The sequence below is a fragment of the Sitophilus oryzae genome, unplaced genomic scaffold, assembly GCF_002938485.1.
Source record: "Sitophilus oryzae breed Bouriz unplaced genomic scaffold, Soryzae_2.0 scaffold_682_pilon_pilon, whole genome shotgun sequence".
NCBI lineage: Eukaryota > Metazoa > Arthropoda > Insecta > Coleoptera > Curculionidae > Sitophilus > Sitophilus oryzae.
The window spans coordinates 5,717,509-5,732,582 of NW_022147287.1; the positions used below are offsets into that span (position 1 = coordinate 5,717,509).

Below are 15,074 nucleotides of genomic sequence, written 5' to 3' on the forward strand. Positions count from 1 at the left end.
AAAATATGTATAAAACTTTATAATTGATTCCACTTCAAATTATGAGCAGTGTATACCATGTTTATAGGACCACTTCATAAGTTGAGCAGTTAAATAGGTAGTCTATCTGTCAAACACGTCAAAAAAGAGAGAAAGAAAATTTGGTCCCACCACATCAAAAGAGCCGACGGTTTCTGTCGCTACTCGTCGATCCACTTACTCTGCTATGGCCTTATTTCGCTCTTTCGCTGGACATACTATAGATTATTTATTAACTTTTTTTTTGAAATGTGAATACCCATACTAAGGGCTGGCAAAGGTTAGTCTTGGGTCGAGATTTCCGTATGTAAGAAGAGTACAATGCGTTTATAATGTACTGAACAAAGAGAGGACAGTAAACACGTTGCCAAACATATGAAATAAACCGAGAAACTGTGCACATCCCTAAGGGACGTGGAAGGGGATATAGCAGATTTGTTGCAGTTGCCCGGTCGACCCAATCAATACCTCTGTCAGTACTTAAAGTTCTAGGGAAAGGTGTACGTCATGCGTTCAGCTTCACGATTTAATTACGTCTCGTGATACTTAATTTGTTCATTTATTAACGAATCGTTGTAATTTTCCCTATAGCTTGAATTTTTTTAAGTGCAAGCTAGAAACACTTGCATTTTTGGTAAAAATAAGTGGAATTGAGTGGGTGTTCGATAGTGGTCACGCTATTAGAACTCTGAATTCAAAAATCGATATCTCGAAATCTATTAGAAATAATAGATTGTAGTTTTTTCAAGAACTTTTTTAATATTTCTGCTGTATTTTCTTTGTAGACAGTATGTGAAAATCTTTAACAATAAAAAAATTACACGATTGCTGAAAATCGCTATACTCTAAAAGTAAACGGATGGATTGTTTACAATTTTTGAATAGAAAAAACAACCTTATCGAATTTTTCTTATGTAAACATATTGTAAACTATCCGATCTTCAAAATAAAAAAAAGTTTCAATATCTAAAGTGGTTCTTGAGTTATGGCCTGTTATATGTTAAAAAGTTGAGTTTTAAAATTATCGCGATTACTTACGTTTTCTCGTTATAAAAAAAATGACACCTTAACAATATCCTTATAATTCCATTTCAGATGCTCAGAAACGTGTCTAATGATTTTATCTAGTTATCTCTTGAAAAAAAGTCTTTTAAAAATAAGCGGTTTGCGATCGTGATTTTACTTTATTCGATAGGGCAAGGCGAATCGGCAACACCGCAACAGCACACCGTCGCGCGTCGCTTCGGTCGGTCGCATTTCTCTCACTCCGACTTATTAAGATCCCTATGCGATTTACTTCCACACATGTAAATGCCGACCCAAAAGTAACCGTTGCCAGCACGGTATAACAAACTCATTTATTTTGGAGATACCTTGTATATCATTACAAATGTTATTATTTATTTCAGTATTCTACTGATACATATTTAGTACAGATTAATGGAAATGAGAGAGAAGAAGAACCTACCAAGGAAGATTGTTTTACCAAAGTAAGTCTCTCTGTATTTTTTTTCTTTAAACAATAATTGTTTTTACAATACTAATTGTACAGTGTTGTTCATACAACTGGCTCATTAGAAGTTTTTTAGAATATAATTTTGTGCAAGTTGGTGATATTTCTAGGTGTATTTTCTTTTTTTAGGCACTTTCTACATAGAAAATATTTAAATAAATAGTATTTTTAGAAATATAATGCCAAATAAAACTTAAAAGATAGAAATTAATAGAATATTTTGTCTAACGAAAATTTTTATTTTTCAATATGCAGGGTGGTGCACCTCATTCGCCTCGGTTGATTATACGAAAACGGAAAGATGTAGAAACAAAATATTTTATGGGTTTATGTGGGGAAGCAATGTGCACAATTTAAAATTATTTTGAAACATACAGGATGTTTCAGAACTAAGATCCATACCAAAGTTATATTTTTTCTTATGGAACACCCGGTATTTTATTAAATTTTTGGATTTGTGGGCCCAAAAAAGGCATTTATTATAAGGGTTTAATATCTTTAAAATCTTTGGTTTTTGAGATAATGAAAGATATTTAAATTGGCATGCTACTATAGAATAGATTATTAACACCCTGTACATTACTTTTCATAATTAATTTTTGTGCTGAGTTTAAAGGTAAAGAAATAAACTTTACTGGAAAATGTTGACTACTTTCTTAAATTTATACAGGGGTATCAAAAATTGCTGATTTAATTTAAGGATTTATTTTACATAAAAACTTCGTTATTTCAAATACAACACCCTGTATTTTTTATAATAAATCGAAGCTGACTCAAATGCTCTTTCAAACTATGTTACGGTTTTCTATACCCATCTAGCTCAGATTTTGAATAAAGAGCAATTTTTCAATAAAATGGCAACCAAGAGGGCTAGTGTCGTCATGGCAGGTTTTTTATTGACAGTTAGTACCTATTTTGAAAATCGAAATTAGTTTATGGACTTATTTAAATTTATACCAGTTTACTTTTATTTAATTTACCCTACAATAGTTTAATAAATAATATTTATTAAATATGTATTTATTATTCTATCAAGAAAAACGAAGAAGTAGTTCTTTGATTTATTTTACGATGACTTGTAGATATATGGATTTTCTATGAAAGAGACAATTACGGGAAATTCATTTTCTTCACTTCCAACGACAGGTTTCTGTCTCTAACAGGTTTTTTTTTATAAACCACATCTGCGAAATAGGGCAAGTAGTTTTTCAAAGGAACGCTTATCAGGAAGATTCCTATTTTTGGATACATTTGATCATAAGCTGTTGAGGCCAAGAAGCAATTTTCCTCCCAAAATAAAATCACTACAAACATATCCATTCGTTCTTCCTGCAGATATTGCTTTATTTTTCTTGATAAAATAATGAATACTTACTTATTAAACTATTGTAGGTAAATCTAAGTAAACTGTTATAAATTATAAATAATAATGTCCATAAACTAATGTCGACTTTGAAAATAGTTACTAACTGTCACTAGAAAATTGCCATGGCGACAGCAGCCATCTTGATTGCAATTTTATTTAAAAATCACTTTTTATGCAAAATATGAGCTAGATAGGTATAGGACACCCTAATATAGTTTGAAAGAGCATTTGAATCTGCTTCGGTATATTTAAAAAAATACAGGGTGTTACATTTGAAATAACGAGGTTTTTATATAAAATAAATCCTTAAAATAGATCAGCAATTTTTGATACCCCTGTATAAATTTAAGGAAGCAATGCTTTTTTTCAGTAAAGTTTATTTCTTTACCTTTAAACTCAGCACAAGAATTAATTCTAAAAAGTAATGTACAGGGTGTTAATAATCTATTCTATTGTAGCATGCAAATTTGCAAATTGCTCTATTTTAGCATCTAAATTGCAGCAAATTGCAGCAATATGCGGATGATTCTCAAATTTATTGCAGAATAGATACTAATAATTTGGCACAATTTCAGTTAAATTTTAACAACGATCTTAATAAAATTAATAAATATGCTCTAGATCATAATTTGAAATTAAATGCCGGTAAATCTTGTGTTATAGTATTTGGCAGTGATATAAACAAAATTACAAATACGGCTGGTAACATGAATATCCATATAGATAATGTTGCGATACCCATTGTTACAGAGACTAAAAATCTTGGAGTCTATTTTGATGCGAAGCTTTCTTTTCAGGCACATATAACTACTAAATTAAAGGCTGCTTATATACGTTTGAAGAATTTTTCGTCTCTTAAGAAATATATACCATCAAAAACTAAGTATCAATTATGTGACACATTTTATCTTTATTTGATTACAGCGATGTTGTTTATGGTACATCCATAAACGCTAGATTCTCTAGAAAAATCCAAATACTTCAAAACTCGTGTCTACGGTTTTCTTTTAACATTCCTTTTAGAGATCATATAATACCACATCTTAAAAATTTATCTATTTTATCCATGACTAACAGACGACAATTTCATATAATGACATTCATTTATCGAATTTTAACTACAGAGCAGCCTCCCTATTTGTTCTCATTGTTTCATTACATTGACCACGATCATTCGACTAGGCAAGTGCATTATTTTAAAATTCCTCAACACCGAACAGCTAACTTCCAAAAATCTTTCAGTTTCAAAGCGCCACATTTGTGGAATAATATTTCTAATAACTTTAAATTTCAATCCTTTACAGATTATAAAAAACAAATTAAAAATCATTTACTAAATTCGTAAAAATTATAATTTCGTCGACTGATTTGTGAGGTTCTTGTTCTTCCGATATGCCCGTCATTGGTTGCTGTTCCGGTTTTTACACTGTTTCATTATGCCTCTCTGCTTATCTCCGCTCATCCCTGATAAAATTATATTTTCACTTTTTTTATATAATTTTAATTTTTTTAATTCTGTTTATTTTTATAATTTAATTTATTGCTATTTTGTATTTGGGGTCGCACCACTCTGGCACTTTGTGCCATTGTATCGGTTTTTTAATCGCGGTGCGATCCCTTTAGACACACATTTATTAATACTATTATTCTGTAAAACTTGATGGGGTCTAATAAAGAAATTAGAATTTGAATTTGAATTTGAAATTTAAGTATCTTTAAATATCTCAAAAACCAAAGATTTTAAACATATTTAACCCTTATAATAAATGCCTTTTTTTGGGCACAAGAATCCAAAAATGAAATAAAATACCGGGTGTTCCATAAGAAAAAATATAACATTGGTATGGATCTTAGTTCTAAAACGCCCTGTATATTTCAAAATAATTTTAAATTGTGCACATTCCCTCCCCACATATACCCATAAAATATTTTGTTCCTATATCTTTTCGTTTTCATCAACAGAGGTGAATGAGGTGGCCACCCTGTATTATATTGAAACAGCATTTCTTTCTTTAAAATTTTGTGCAATAATAATAAATAATAAGTAATTTCTTGACCTCGCCAAAATTACCATCGATTGTCATTCCCCTGCCGTCTTTGTCGTCGTTTTTTTTTTCGATCATACTGTATTTATTATATTCTATTTTGTAGATACCGCCCAGCGATGCTCAACTGAAAAACGACGAATCCGTGATGATCATCGGTTTCAATGACACGCATCTGACGCTGCGCAACAAAACGACAGCTGACATTTGCAAGAAAATCAACAACTACTTGACGACGTTCGAAAAGAATCCCATAAGCAATCCACAAGTTGGTCAAATCGTTCTGTGCGCCAAGGATGGGCTGGAAGGCATGCACAGGGCTGTGATCAAGAATATTAAAGGCAACGTTGCCGACGTGGAGTATCTGGATTATTCTGGAAGTAAGCTTTTGGCTCGGTATGATTATTATAGAAATAAAGATGACTAATATCCTTGTATATGAATTTTTAAAGTAGCTCAACCTAGCCGTTTATGGATGCAAAGCACCAGATGGCGGGGCGTATTTCACAGTCTTTTACTACAGAAAAATATTTTTTGTTGCTCTGAATTTTGAAGCGACCAATAAAAACAGAGAAAATAAAAATCGATAATTTTCGGACTGTGCCAATTGGTTACTAATCGACTAGATACTTTTTGTCTATTATATATGCTATAAAAGCTGGTAATTATACAATTCGACTATTGTAAATACCCGACAAATTCCGCAAGGCCGACGAGGCCGATGTTTTTCACTGATAAGAAAAAAAAATGTTTGTTTAGATAATTTTCGAGATATTTTTTCTTTCTGAATGCATATTTTTAAAGTATTTTATATTCTTTGTCCGCTTGATCTATTATACTGGTCGCACGTATCGAAGTTCTGTTTCTTCTAGTTTTAAAAAATGTTCTTATTTTTTTGTAGTTGTAGTAGTTGTAGTCTAAAATTAGATTAATTTTATTAAGTTTAATTATAATGTTTAGTGTAGAATACCAGAAATAGTTTAGTAGTGTTTTTATAGTTTATTTTGTAGTTAAGTAGTAGGTGAAGGGATAATTTGGTTATTTTTTTTTAATTAGTACAAGAAGTAGTTGTGTAGTGTTTTTATAAGAGATTATATTCGTTTATTTTGTAGATGAGTAGTAGGTGAAGGTACTTGGGTATTTTTTATTTTTGTTTTTCTTCTAATTGTAGTAATTCTATTAAGTATTGTGATAGATACACTATATGTATCTTCCTTCAACTTCGTTGAAAAGTGCGTTATCATATAATTTTGGTTTTCTGGTAGTAGAATATACGAAAAAAAAATCTGATAAGATTTATTTTAAATTAAATTAATCGAGTCTTATTAATCAAATTAATCTAGTCAAATAATAATAATAGTTAGTTTCTAAATACTATATAGGGTGAGTTTCCTACGATGTTCTCTATGGGTATCTCGAAAAGTACTGGAGATAGAGAGTCGGATAAATGGGGAAAGAATTGCAGTTTTGTGGTGTCATAAATAGGGCTTACTAGATATTTCGAAAAAAAAACAAATTTTGGCTATTTTAAAACTTGTCTCTAATTCCATTATAATCTACTATATTATGGTATGATCGAATAAAAACGGCTTCAACGATGGCTATGAAATGAAGATCGCTGTCATTTTATATGTAAAATTATATGGGAAATATCATCGATCGTCATTTCATAGCCATCGCTGACGCCGTTTTTATTCGATCATACGGTATTTTAGACAAAAAGTTTTCAGATAAAATTTGTAGATAATCACATACCTAGTGAGTTTGTGTTTGCTGTTTTTTTTTCTAAAGCCTGTCATTTTTGACATATGACACAAACATATGTTTTTTTTTAAATGAAAACCATAGTTGGCCATGACTTCATAAAAAGCACAATTTTTAAGCTTTTCAGAGATATAGGTATAATATGTTTTTTTTTTTTCGAAAAATTACAAGTTATAGACAATTCTTTTCTTTCTTGGCTAAGTTCCATACCAATAATACCATGCCAATTAGTTGGCATCAAAAATGTAGAAAGTTTTATGTTTTCAAAAGAAAAATATCGTAAAATTCGTAAAGCACTCAATTTAGAATAAAATAATCTAAGCATGAAATGATTCTTTTATAAACCTGCATTAAATCTAGTTAAAATAGTGTACCAACATATTGAAATAATAATTGCTTTGTTAATACGGTTTAGAATTCTTAAAATAACAGGCAAAAATAATCCACAATTTACAATAAAATAAAAGTTTCGTTTAAATTTCTTATCAGCTGATCACTATTAAAGTTCGCAGAAACCCGGGCTATATTATTACATTACTCTGAGGAAAATAACGAAAATAATCGATATTTTTGACTCCGCCCCGAAAGGTTCACGATTTGTCCTCCAGCTGGCAGCACATTTTGTCTAGTCGGTTGAGCAACTTTAAGAATATATAAACAAGGCTAATATTGATACTAACAATTTATATCAAAATTGTTGAATAGGTGCTTAAAGAGAGACCAAATAAAATAAACTGACTTGGTAGCGGAGGAATTGTGTTGCGAGACTTTTTTTACATTCTATGTTTTTTTTTTATTTCACTCTGCTTTATTGTTCTTTCAGTATTGTTTTTTATAGAGTTTCATTTATAGAAACAAAGTGGCACTTGTTGATGGAAATGGCGGTTTCTGGTTTCTATTAAACTCCTTCTATACGCTAATTTTAAAGAAATACTAATTTTTATTTTACTTCAAGGTGAGCCAGCGTTGTTGAAAACTCTAAGGAACGTAGACGCGACTTTAGCCTCAGAATTAAGAGCTAAAGTGGACTCGCCTTCATTTCCAATTCTGAGTAAAATCACGGAAAAAAGCGCAACCCTGTTGGTTAATATGATTTTGAGTAAGAAGAAATTGAAAGTGGTAAGTAAATATCAGCATTATTTAAGGTTTGTCAATTTCTGTTTTTTTTATAGAGTGAAGTTCTTACTTTTTAATTAATATACGGTATGTCCCCGGGTCTTCTTTACAAAACGAAACCCTTTTTTATTATTAAAATGTTTAGTAAGTTCATAGTAAATATAGTAATAGCACATATTAGAACAGTGTTTACAAGATCAAATTCAATTATCAAAATGTAAGTCATTTACGGCGTAGAAAGCCTTGTCTAGTAAATAAGATTTCAATGCTTTGCGAAATGAAGAAAATGATGTTATGGATTTGATTTCAAATGGCAGGTGATTGTGCATTTTTTTCGAGTTGTATAATATTGAACTTTTAACTTTAACTAACTCTGAGCGTGGGGTAGGTAGATAAAGATCTTGCTCCGGCGTTCCTGAGTGGATGGCCTTCCTTGAGAAGCTGATACATGCTTATGTATTAGGCAAACGGATTCAAATATAAATAAGGAAGGAAGAGTTAATATTTCTAATTTTTTAAAAAAGTCCTGGCAAAGAGTTCTGCTGTTTAGTCCCAGTGAATATCGAACAACTCTCTTCTGGAGCTTGAAAATGCGGTCAAATTGAGTCGCACAACACGTACCCCAGAATGGAAGAGCATATCTGACAGTTCTAGCCACTGACAACTTAAGCTTCTTAGAAACAGATCTTAATGCAAAACAGGCAGAGCTCAATTTTTTCGACAAAGCGTCAATATGCATGTCCCATTTCAGAGAATGCCCTAAGAATTTTACAGATTTTACGACATCAGTGGTGGTGTTGTTAAGTACAAAAGGCTGCAGCGAGTTTTTATATGACAAAGCTTTAGTTTTAGAAATGACTCAGGAGGATCGAATCGCACCAAGATTTATTGGTGATTAAGTCATTTGATATTATCCTATGAAGTGCCGTGACGTCCTTGTTGCTCCAAGTGAAGCTAGTGTCGTCCGCAAAAAGATTTTACCACTGATGTTAATGTTAGTAATGTCGTTAATAAAAAGAAGAAACAAAATAGGGCCTAGTAGTACTCCACATTCTATTGGCTTGCTAGAAGACGATACCAATAGTTTCCAATAGTTATCAATTATTATTATTATTTGTTTTATATCAGTCTCCCATCTATCTCTAGTAAATGACATTAGTCTCGGATACTGACTTTGTCAAAAGAAAATGCTTTCTTTCTTTGTTTGCTTGATTGATCTTAGCAACCGCTATAGCAGCGCCCTACAAGGTACGCGATTCAAAACAATTTTAGTAAGTTTTGGCGGGAAGTCGAGCATTTTAATCTAAATTTATTTCTTTTATCTATGCCTTTGAATAAGAAGACTAAGGAAGGAGTATATCAAAAATCTTAGGTCTACCGCGATGGGCCTCAAATATGGCCGACTTAAATTCCGGTTTATCAGTGCCGTTCTAATTTTATTTAAAAAATGTAAAACTATGATGTAGGGTAGACGTGGGGTAGACTCAATAATTTTTTTTTTATTTTACGTTGTGAATAAATGTTGGTAGTTATTAAAATTGGTATAAAAATATAAAATTCTAATAAAAATAGATAAGTTGTAATAATTATTTATAACCATAAACATCCGATACACTACTGAAGCAGGTAAGTCAACTTGGCGTATCTAAATTCTTTGACAAGTAGTAAATAAAGGCAAAAATGCAAGAAAAAATATATAATTAGTTAATTTAAGTGAATTTCATAAATGATCGGATTACTACACGTATGTATATTATATAGCCACTTGCTAGCGAAAAGTTGTTCCATTATTTCACTCGATTTTTGCCGAGATCTACCGCACGCTACACAACCAACTATTTTAGAGTCCTTTTCGATAAATCGCGATAGTGTCACTGTTAATTTAAGTTCTGCCACAATTTCCATCTAGATTTACTAACTTTATACAACTATCAGTAGGAGAATAAATAATACAAAATAAGCTCCGTAAAGACTGACAAATCTACAAAATTTCAAATCAAATTCAAATGTGTCAAATGGATCGTCAAACAGAACTGCCAAGGATCCCCACCCTAGAGTCCTTTTTCCGCCCACCATGCATGAATACATGGATAGCATTATGCTCCTTCCTTAGTCTTCTTATTCAAAGATCTATGCATAAGTTCAAAATGTACGTTTTCAGGTATTGAGTGGTGGCAAATTTGATCTTCAATACACGGAAGGCGAAGAAATCAATCTTTTATCGAAAAAAATCGAAGAAGTGGAAGGTTTGAAAAAAGGCGAAGAATTACTGACTTTTGTCGAAGTACCCAAACCGAAACCACAACCCACAATTGAAGATCCGCCTAAAAAAGAAGTCCATTTCGTTGCTGAAAAAGTCGAAACGACGAAAAAATCTGAGGATTGTAAGTATAGTACATTTAAAGTGACCATAATAGTCATAATTTTTATTAACGCCTAGAGAGATCTGGGACCATATTCTGTAACTTTGAAAACGCTAAGCGCTTTTAGACGCTCAGCGTATATGGCGTTAATTTTCGCTCAGCGCGCACTTAACTACCGATCAGCGCGAATTGGTTATTATAAAATGTGTTTATTGTTTTCCCGGTACATTTCATACACCATTTTATGCACACATGTTTCAGTAGGATATAAGTTATAACCTTACTTTTTCAGATAAACCTGTCTCTATGGACGACATGCAGTACACCAAGGTCACCTTGGGATTGGACATGTACTTTTGTTATAGTTGTACAGGCAGTGGCGTCACTCTTATAAGTATCAGTGAAGAAAACATGGAGTGGCTAGAAAAAATCGAGATAAAAGACCTAGAGGACCTCGAACCATATGCTCCCTCCTTCATTCCAAGCGAAATGTGCTTGGCTAAACATAACAGTAAGTTTATAATACCAAGGATGGGCGATAAAAACACAACGTAAAATAGTTATTTATGATATAAGTGCTAAAAGTGGTATTTTATTTTGTGAGAAGGGAAGCTTGGGACACGACGCCGAAGGCGTGTCCCATCCAGCTTCGAGGCACACATATCATACACTATTTTTTCATAAAACAAGTTTATGCTCGTATATATCAAGGTATTATTACTTTTTATGTTAATGAATAAGCACATCATTGCCATATCTCTTGAATTTGTTTTTATTTTAGACACTTGGTACAGGGCGGCAAATTTGACACAGGGCGCCATTGAAGACACTTACCAAGTTCTGTTCGTCGATTATGGCAACATCGAGACAGTCCATAAAGATTCCGTATGTAGATTTCCACAAAAATATGCCTCAGTGCCTATTTTAGGTATTATGACATACTTTATAGGTAAGTTACACTGCAATTATATTTTTTTTTCACCCTGTACATGTAAACAGTCTAAATAAAATGTATTTTGCAGGAATCCCACACAATGAGAAAGTTCACAATCGACTCAAGGAATTAGTAGAAGACGCTGGTGTACTAGAGGTCAACATAAAAAACGATATTAATGAGGATTTCCAATATGGCATAGAGATACCCTCGGTGTATGAAATTCTTAAGCAGGAGAATTTGATTTGAATGTTACCTTAATTCAACGTTTTAAGCTTAAAATATTTTATAAGCAAATTATTTTTATATTTTTGTTGCCATTGGTTGTAACTGTTACTTCTCTTTGTTATTAATAGAGATTTGATTTTTTTATTGTTAAATTTGACTAAGTTCTTTTAGTTAAAAAGATTTATTAGGCTAGAAAGGTATAATTTAGGTTTATAAATTGCTCATGTTCATCTTTTTATTTTTGTAAGTTTAGCAATCTTTATTTCTTTAGTTTTTAATGAAAGAGCGTTTTAATTCGTTTTTCTTCGAGATACTACACCTGCCTCATAATATTAGAAAATAAAATATCAACTTTTTTCTCTACTAGTTTTTCTTTTGTTGTGTATTTAATGGTTAAAAAGTTTTTATTCTTAATCAAAGTTAAAAAGCGGAAAATGGATATTTGAATAAAAACGTCGCATTTGGAAATAATTTACCTGTTTATATATGATCAAAATCATATTTCTAGTCTCTAGCGATCATTCATCATTGGAGTAGGAACTAACGCGTTGCCGAATAGCCCTGGCAGCTTAGGCCGTAAAATTACTAAGCTTTTTACTCTGTGCCATCCTTTATAACATAGTTTCTGTGGTCAATTTTCATTTAAATGTCAATTTTCCTAAACCCTGCCTAAACCTAAAAAATATAATTTATTTTATTTTATACCGAACTATTAATATTTAAGCTAAAATGAATCTAGCGCCTATCATTTTAAAAATTAATCGGTAAAAAAATTAGCGTGTTTTCGCCTAGAACTGTTTTAAATCCCTCTTTTTTTAGATTATGCCTGCAACCGACAGTTCAAACTCAATTTAGAGGAATTTCCACAGCAAATTCTCTATTCTTCAAAACTACTCCGTGTATGTTGTAAGTATCCGGTATCTCTTGTTAATGTTTTACAAATATATATATTAAACACACGAAAAATTTGAAGGGCTGAACCATTAAAGAGAAGGAAACGTGTTGATCCGGGCGTTGTTCGAGCAAGAGAAGAGAGGAAGAAAAGGAAACTGGAGAAACAAATTCGAAGATTGGAGAAGAACGCTAAACAGTTTAAACCGATAGAGGAGTGTGAGGTCTCTCTTACAATACTAGATGAAAAATTGTTAGTATATTTTTATATAAAAAAAAACAATTTTCAAAGTGATTATATTGCAGAGAAAGACAACGGGAAGTTGTACTATCAGAAGAAACGTTAGAAAAACGAATCTTATTAGAAAAAAAATGGGCAAACTATAAGAGAGTCCAACTTTTAGACGACCTTCAGATGATTGATCGAGTAATGTTTGCCCAACAAAGAGCACTTGACCAATTAAGAAAAGAATCCGAGGAACTTTATCAAGAAGCTATACAAGTAAGAACATTCTCTTTTTTTAAGTTTCAATGGCTCTAAGTTTGTATTTTAGCCTGACTTCCATTTAATACCATTCAAATCGGTTGGGCCTGTGGAAACTCCTTCAATAGAGAAATATGATGTGCCTGACGGTGAATACGTAGATATTTCCAAAAAATGGGAATAATGTACAGGGAAATAATTAGAAATATAGGTAATATCATTTTTTAAATTGTTTTATTTTGCAAAAAGGACTTCTGTAACATATTTTCAATATTATGTATATTAATACATGAAAAACTCTATGGGGCTCAGTTTACACCGTTTTGATAGTTATAAGATAGCCAAGATATGAATGGGGTTGAAATATGCAACATTTTCAAATGCGCCCTGTATTTCAGGAACAAATAGGCCTAGGACAAATCTATGTGTAGTACACACAGATTTGTCCCAAAGTACAGGGTGGCTCAAATTCGACGCTTTTAAATGGAAACGCCCTTTTCTATAGGAGATAGACAAAAACTAATATGGGTGTCTGGAGCTCAATTTTTATCAAAAACATGATGGTGAAAACCGCATATCGATATCTGTTACTGTAAGGACTTTTGTAACATATTTTCAATATTATAAATATATATTAATACATGAAAAACTCTATGGGGCTCAGTTTCCACCGTTTTGATAGTTAAGATAATGGTGAAAACCGCATATCGATATCTGTTACTGTTTCTGACTTACGGGGTGTTTTTCAAAATTATGCATTTTTAACAAATCGCTGTAACTTTTTTGCTATGGAAAATTTTGTATTTTTATGAAAACATTTCCAAAGCACCTTTTTACGTAGAATTTAATGGTTTAAGTATAATTTTCTTAAAATTAATAATTTAGGAATTATCAACAGAGAATTTGATTTTTTATATGGGACACCCTGTATATTTTTAATTTATTGCAAATAATTTAAAATTACCTTTCCAAAAATATAACACACTTGATATTTTGCTCGATTCCTCTTCGAGATATAGAGTATATAAAAATTCGCCCGCTTTAAATAAGTAGGCTTTGAATGGCACCAGCTGTAATGCAAAAAAATTCTAGCTGTGAGCATCAATTAAAACGAAAATAATATTTGCTATGAGAGATGCAGAATTTTATAACTATTTAAAATATATTTAACCAACATCAACACATTTAAACTATATCTAATAACAATAAAAATAAATAGCAAACCAAGACATGAGATTTTGCTGCAGGTGTTTGACATATCGACCGTCTTCTGTTATGGACAGAAGAGGCAGTTTTTGAACATTTCTCGCGGAATTCATTAACTCAGTGGGGGTGAAAGATACCCTCTCATAACTGCTAAGTATTTCTAATTCTTGTCTAGATTATACAGAAGAATAAGAAACCTTTATTCTTCCGCAAATATATCTATAGGATTAGATCCATGGGCACTAAGTCAGGCGGCCTCGACGGCCAACGGCTGGGATCTTGGTTAGCTATTCAATTATTCGTGAAATTGGCTGCAAAAATTTGCTGATAACTTCAGCGATCTGAGGCGGTGCGTCGTCTTGTTGGAAAAATATGTTTTCGAGTTCCATTAAGGGCATATCATCAATAACGGGTCCAAAGCCTACTAGCACAGAATATCTAGCTACGCAACAGAAAAATACTCGAAATGAAAGAGCTAAAATTGCACAAATAAAATACTAGATGGCGCGACAATATCATAATCAGAATATAATTGGAAATTTTCAACTTTCGGTTTTGGATCGTCGTAGATCAACAGCACGTCGACGGCCTTGAAGCTCGGCAAAATATGCACAGTTGCCAGATTCAAACAGACTTTAATTGGCAGCCCATTCTTTTTCTGGTGTATAATAATTTCTTTCTATTCTTCGTTTCTTGTTAGATACACTTATATTAATTATTCGTTTGGCTTTTAAAATTAGAATAAATTAATAAAAATAAAAAATTAATTAGAAAACATATGCTCTCAAAATACATTTTAATATACATTACTTTTATTATGTTAACTAAGAAAATAACTTTAATTACCTTTAAAATTAATAATATACAGGGCGATTGATAGTGATATTTATTAATGCTGAAACGTTAGTAATGAAATATACGTTTAATAATAATGGAAATGATTTATTAAAATGCAGTACCAAAAATGTTAATTGACTAAAAAAATACTATAATAACAAATTTTTTCTGTTTGCCATGTTATTTATATAGACCTAGGTAGATTTTAAAAAGTGACACAGGTACAATTAATAATATATTAGTTCGGCATAAAAGTTGCTGTCACGACATCGTACAATAAATTAAAATTCGTAAAATAAATTAAAATTA

The 15,074-nt window shown here is 31.7% G+C and overlaps 2 protein-coding genes across 4 annotated transcripts in view; both read left to right on the forward strand.

Annotated features, from left to right (window-relative positions):
* The window catches only part of LOC115887955, a 107,061-nt gene extending 95,356 nt beyond the window's left edge, over window positions 1-11,705 (forward strand). For all 3 annotated transcript variants that reach the window (XM_030907521.1, XM_030907519.1, XM_030907520.1), the window contains 7 exons: window positions 1,428-1,508; window positions 5,049-5,322; window positions 7,662-7,825; window positions 9,984-10,206; window positions 10,478-10,696; window positions 10,967-11,134; window positions 11,208-11,705. In XM_030907521.1, coding sequence (XP_030763381.1) covers window positions 1,428-1,508; window positions 5,049-5,322; window positions 7,662-7,825; window positions 9,984-10,206; window positions 10,478-10,696; window positions 10,967-11,134; window positions 11,208-11,368 — 1,290 coding nt within the window. In that variant the 3' untranslated portion in view covers window positions 11,369-11,705. The remainder of the gene's footprint in view (window positions 1-1,427; window positions 1,509-5,048; window positions 5,323-7,661; window positions 7,826-9,983; window positions 10,207-10,477; window positions 10,697-10,966; window positions 11,135-11,207) is intronic.
* Window positions 11,706-11,965: 260 nt separating this feature from the next.
* LOC115887990 (39S ribosomal protein L40, mitochondrial) lies at window positions 11,966-12,946 on the forward strand. The gene is made up of 5 exons (XM_030907569.1): window positions 11,966-12,111; window positions 12,167-12,253; window positions 12,321-12,491; window positions 12,545-12,740; window positions 12,793-12,946. The coding sequence occupies exons 1-5, from the start codon at window positions 12,077-12,079 to the stop codon at window positions 12,904-12,906; spliced, it is 603 nt and encodes a 200-aa protein (XP_030763429.1). The 5' UTR covers window positions 11,966-12,076; the 3' UTR covers window positions 12,907-12,946.
* Window positions 12,947-15,074: the final 2,128 nt, after the last annotated feature.

Bases quoted from the DNA above. Each gene is read 5' to 3' on its own strand.
- LOC115887990 (XM_030907569.1), top strand. From the start codon at position 12,077: ATGAATCTAGCGCCTATCATTTTAAAAATTAATCG. The intron at 12,112-12,166 runs GTAAAAAAATTA...CTCTTTTTTTAG, and splicing joins ATCATTTTAAAAATTAATCG to ATTATGCCTGCAACCGACAG. The intron at 12,741-12,792 runs GTAAGAACATTC...TTTGTATTTTAG, and splicing joins TTTATCAAGAAGCTATACAA to CCTGACTTCCATTTAATACC.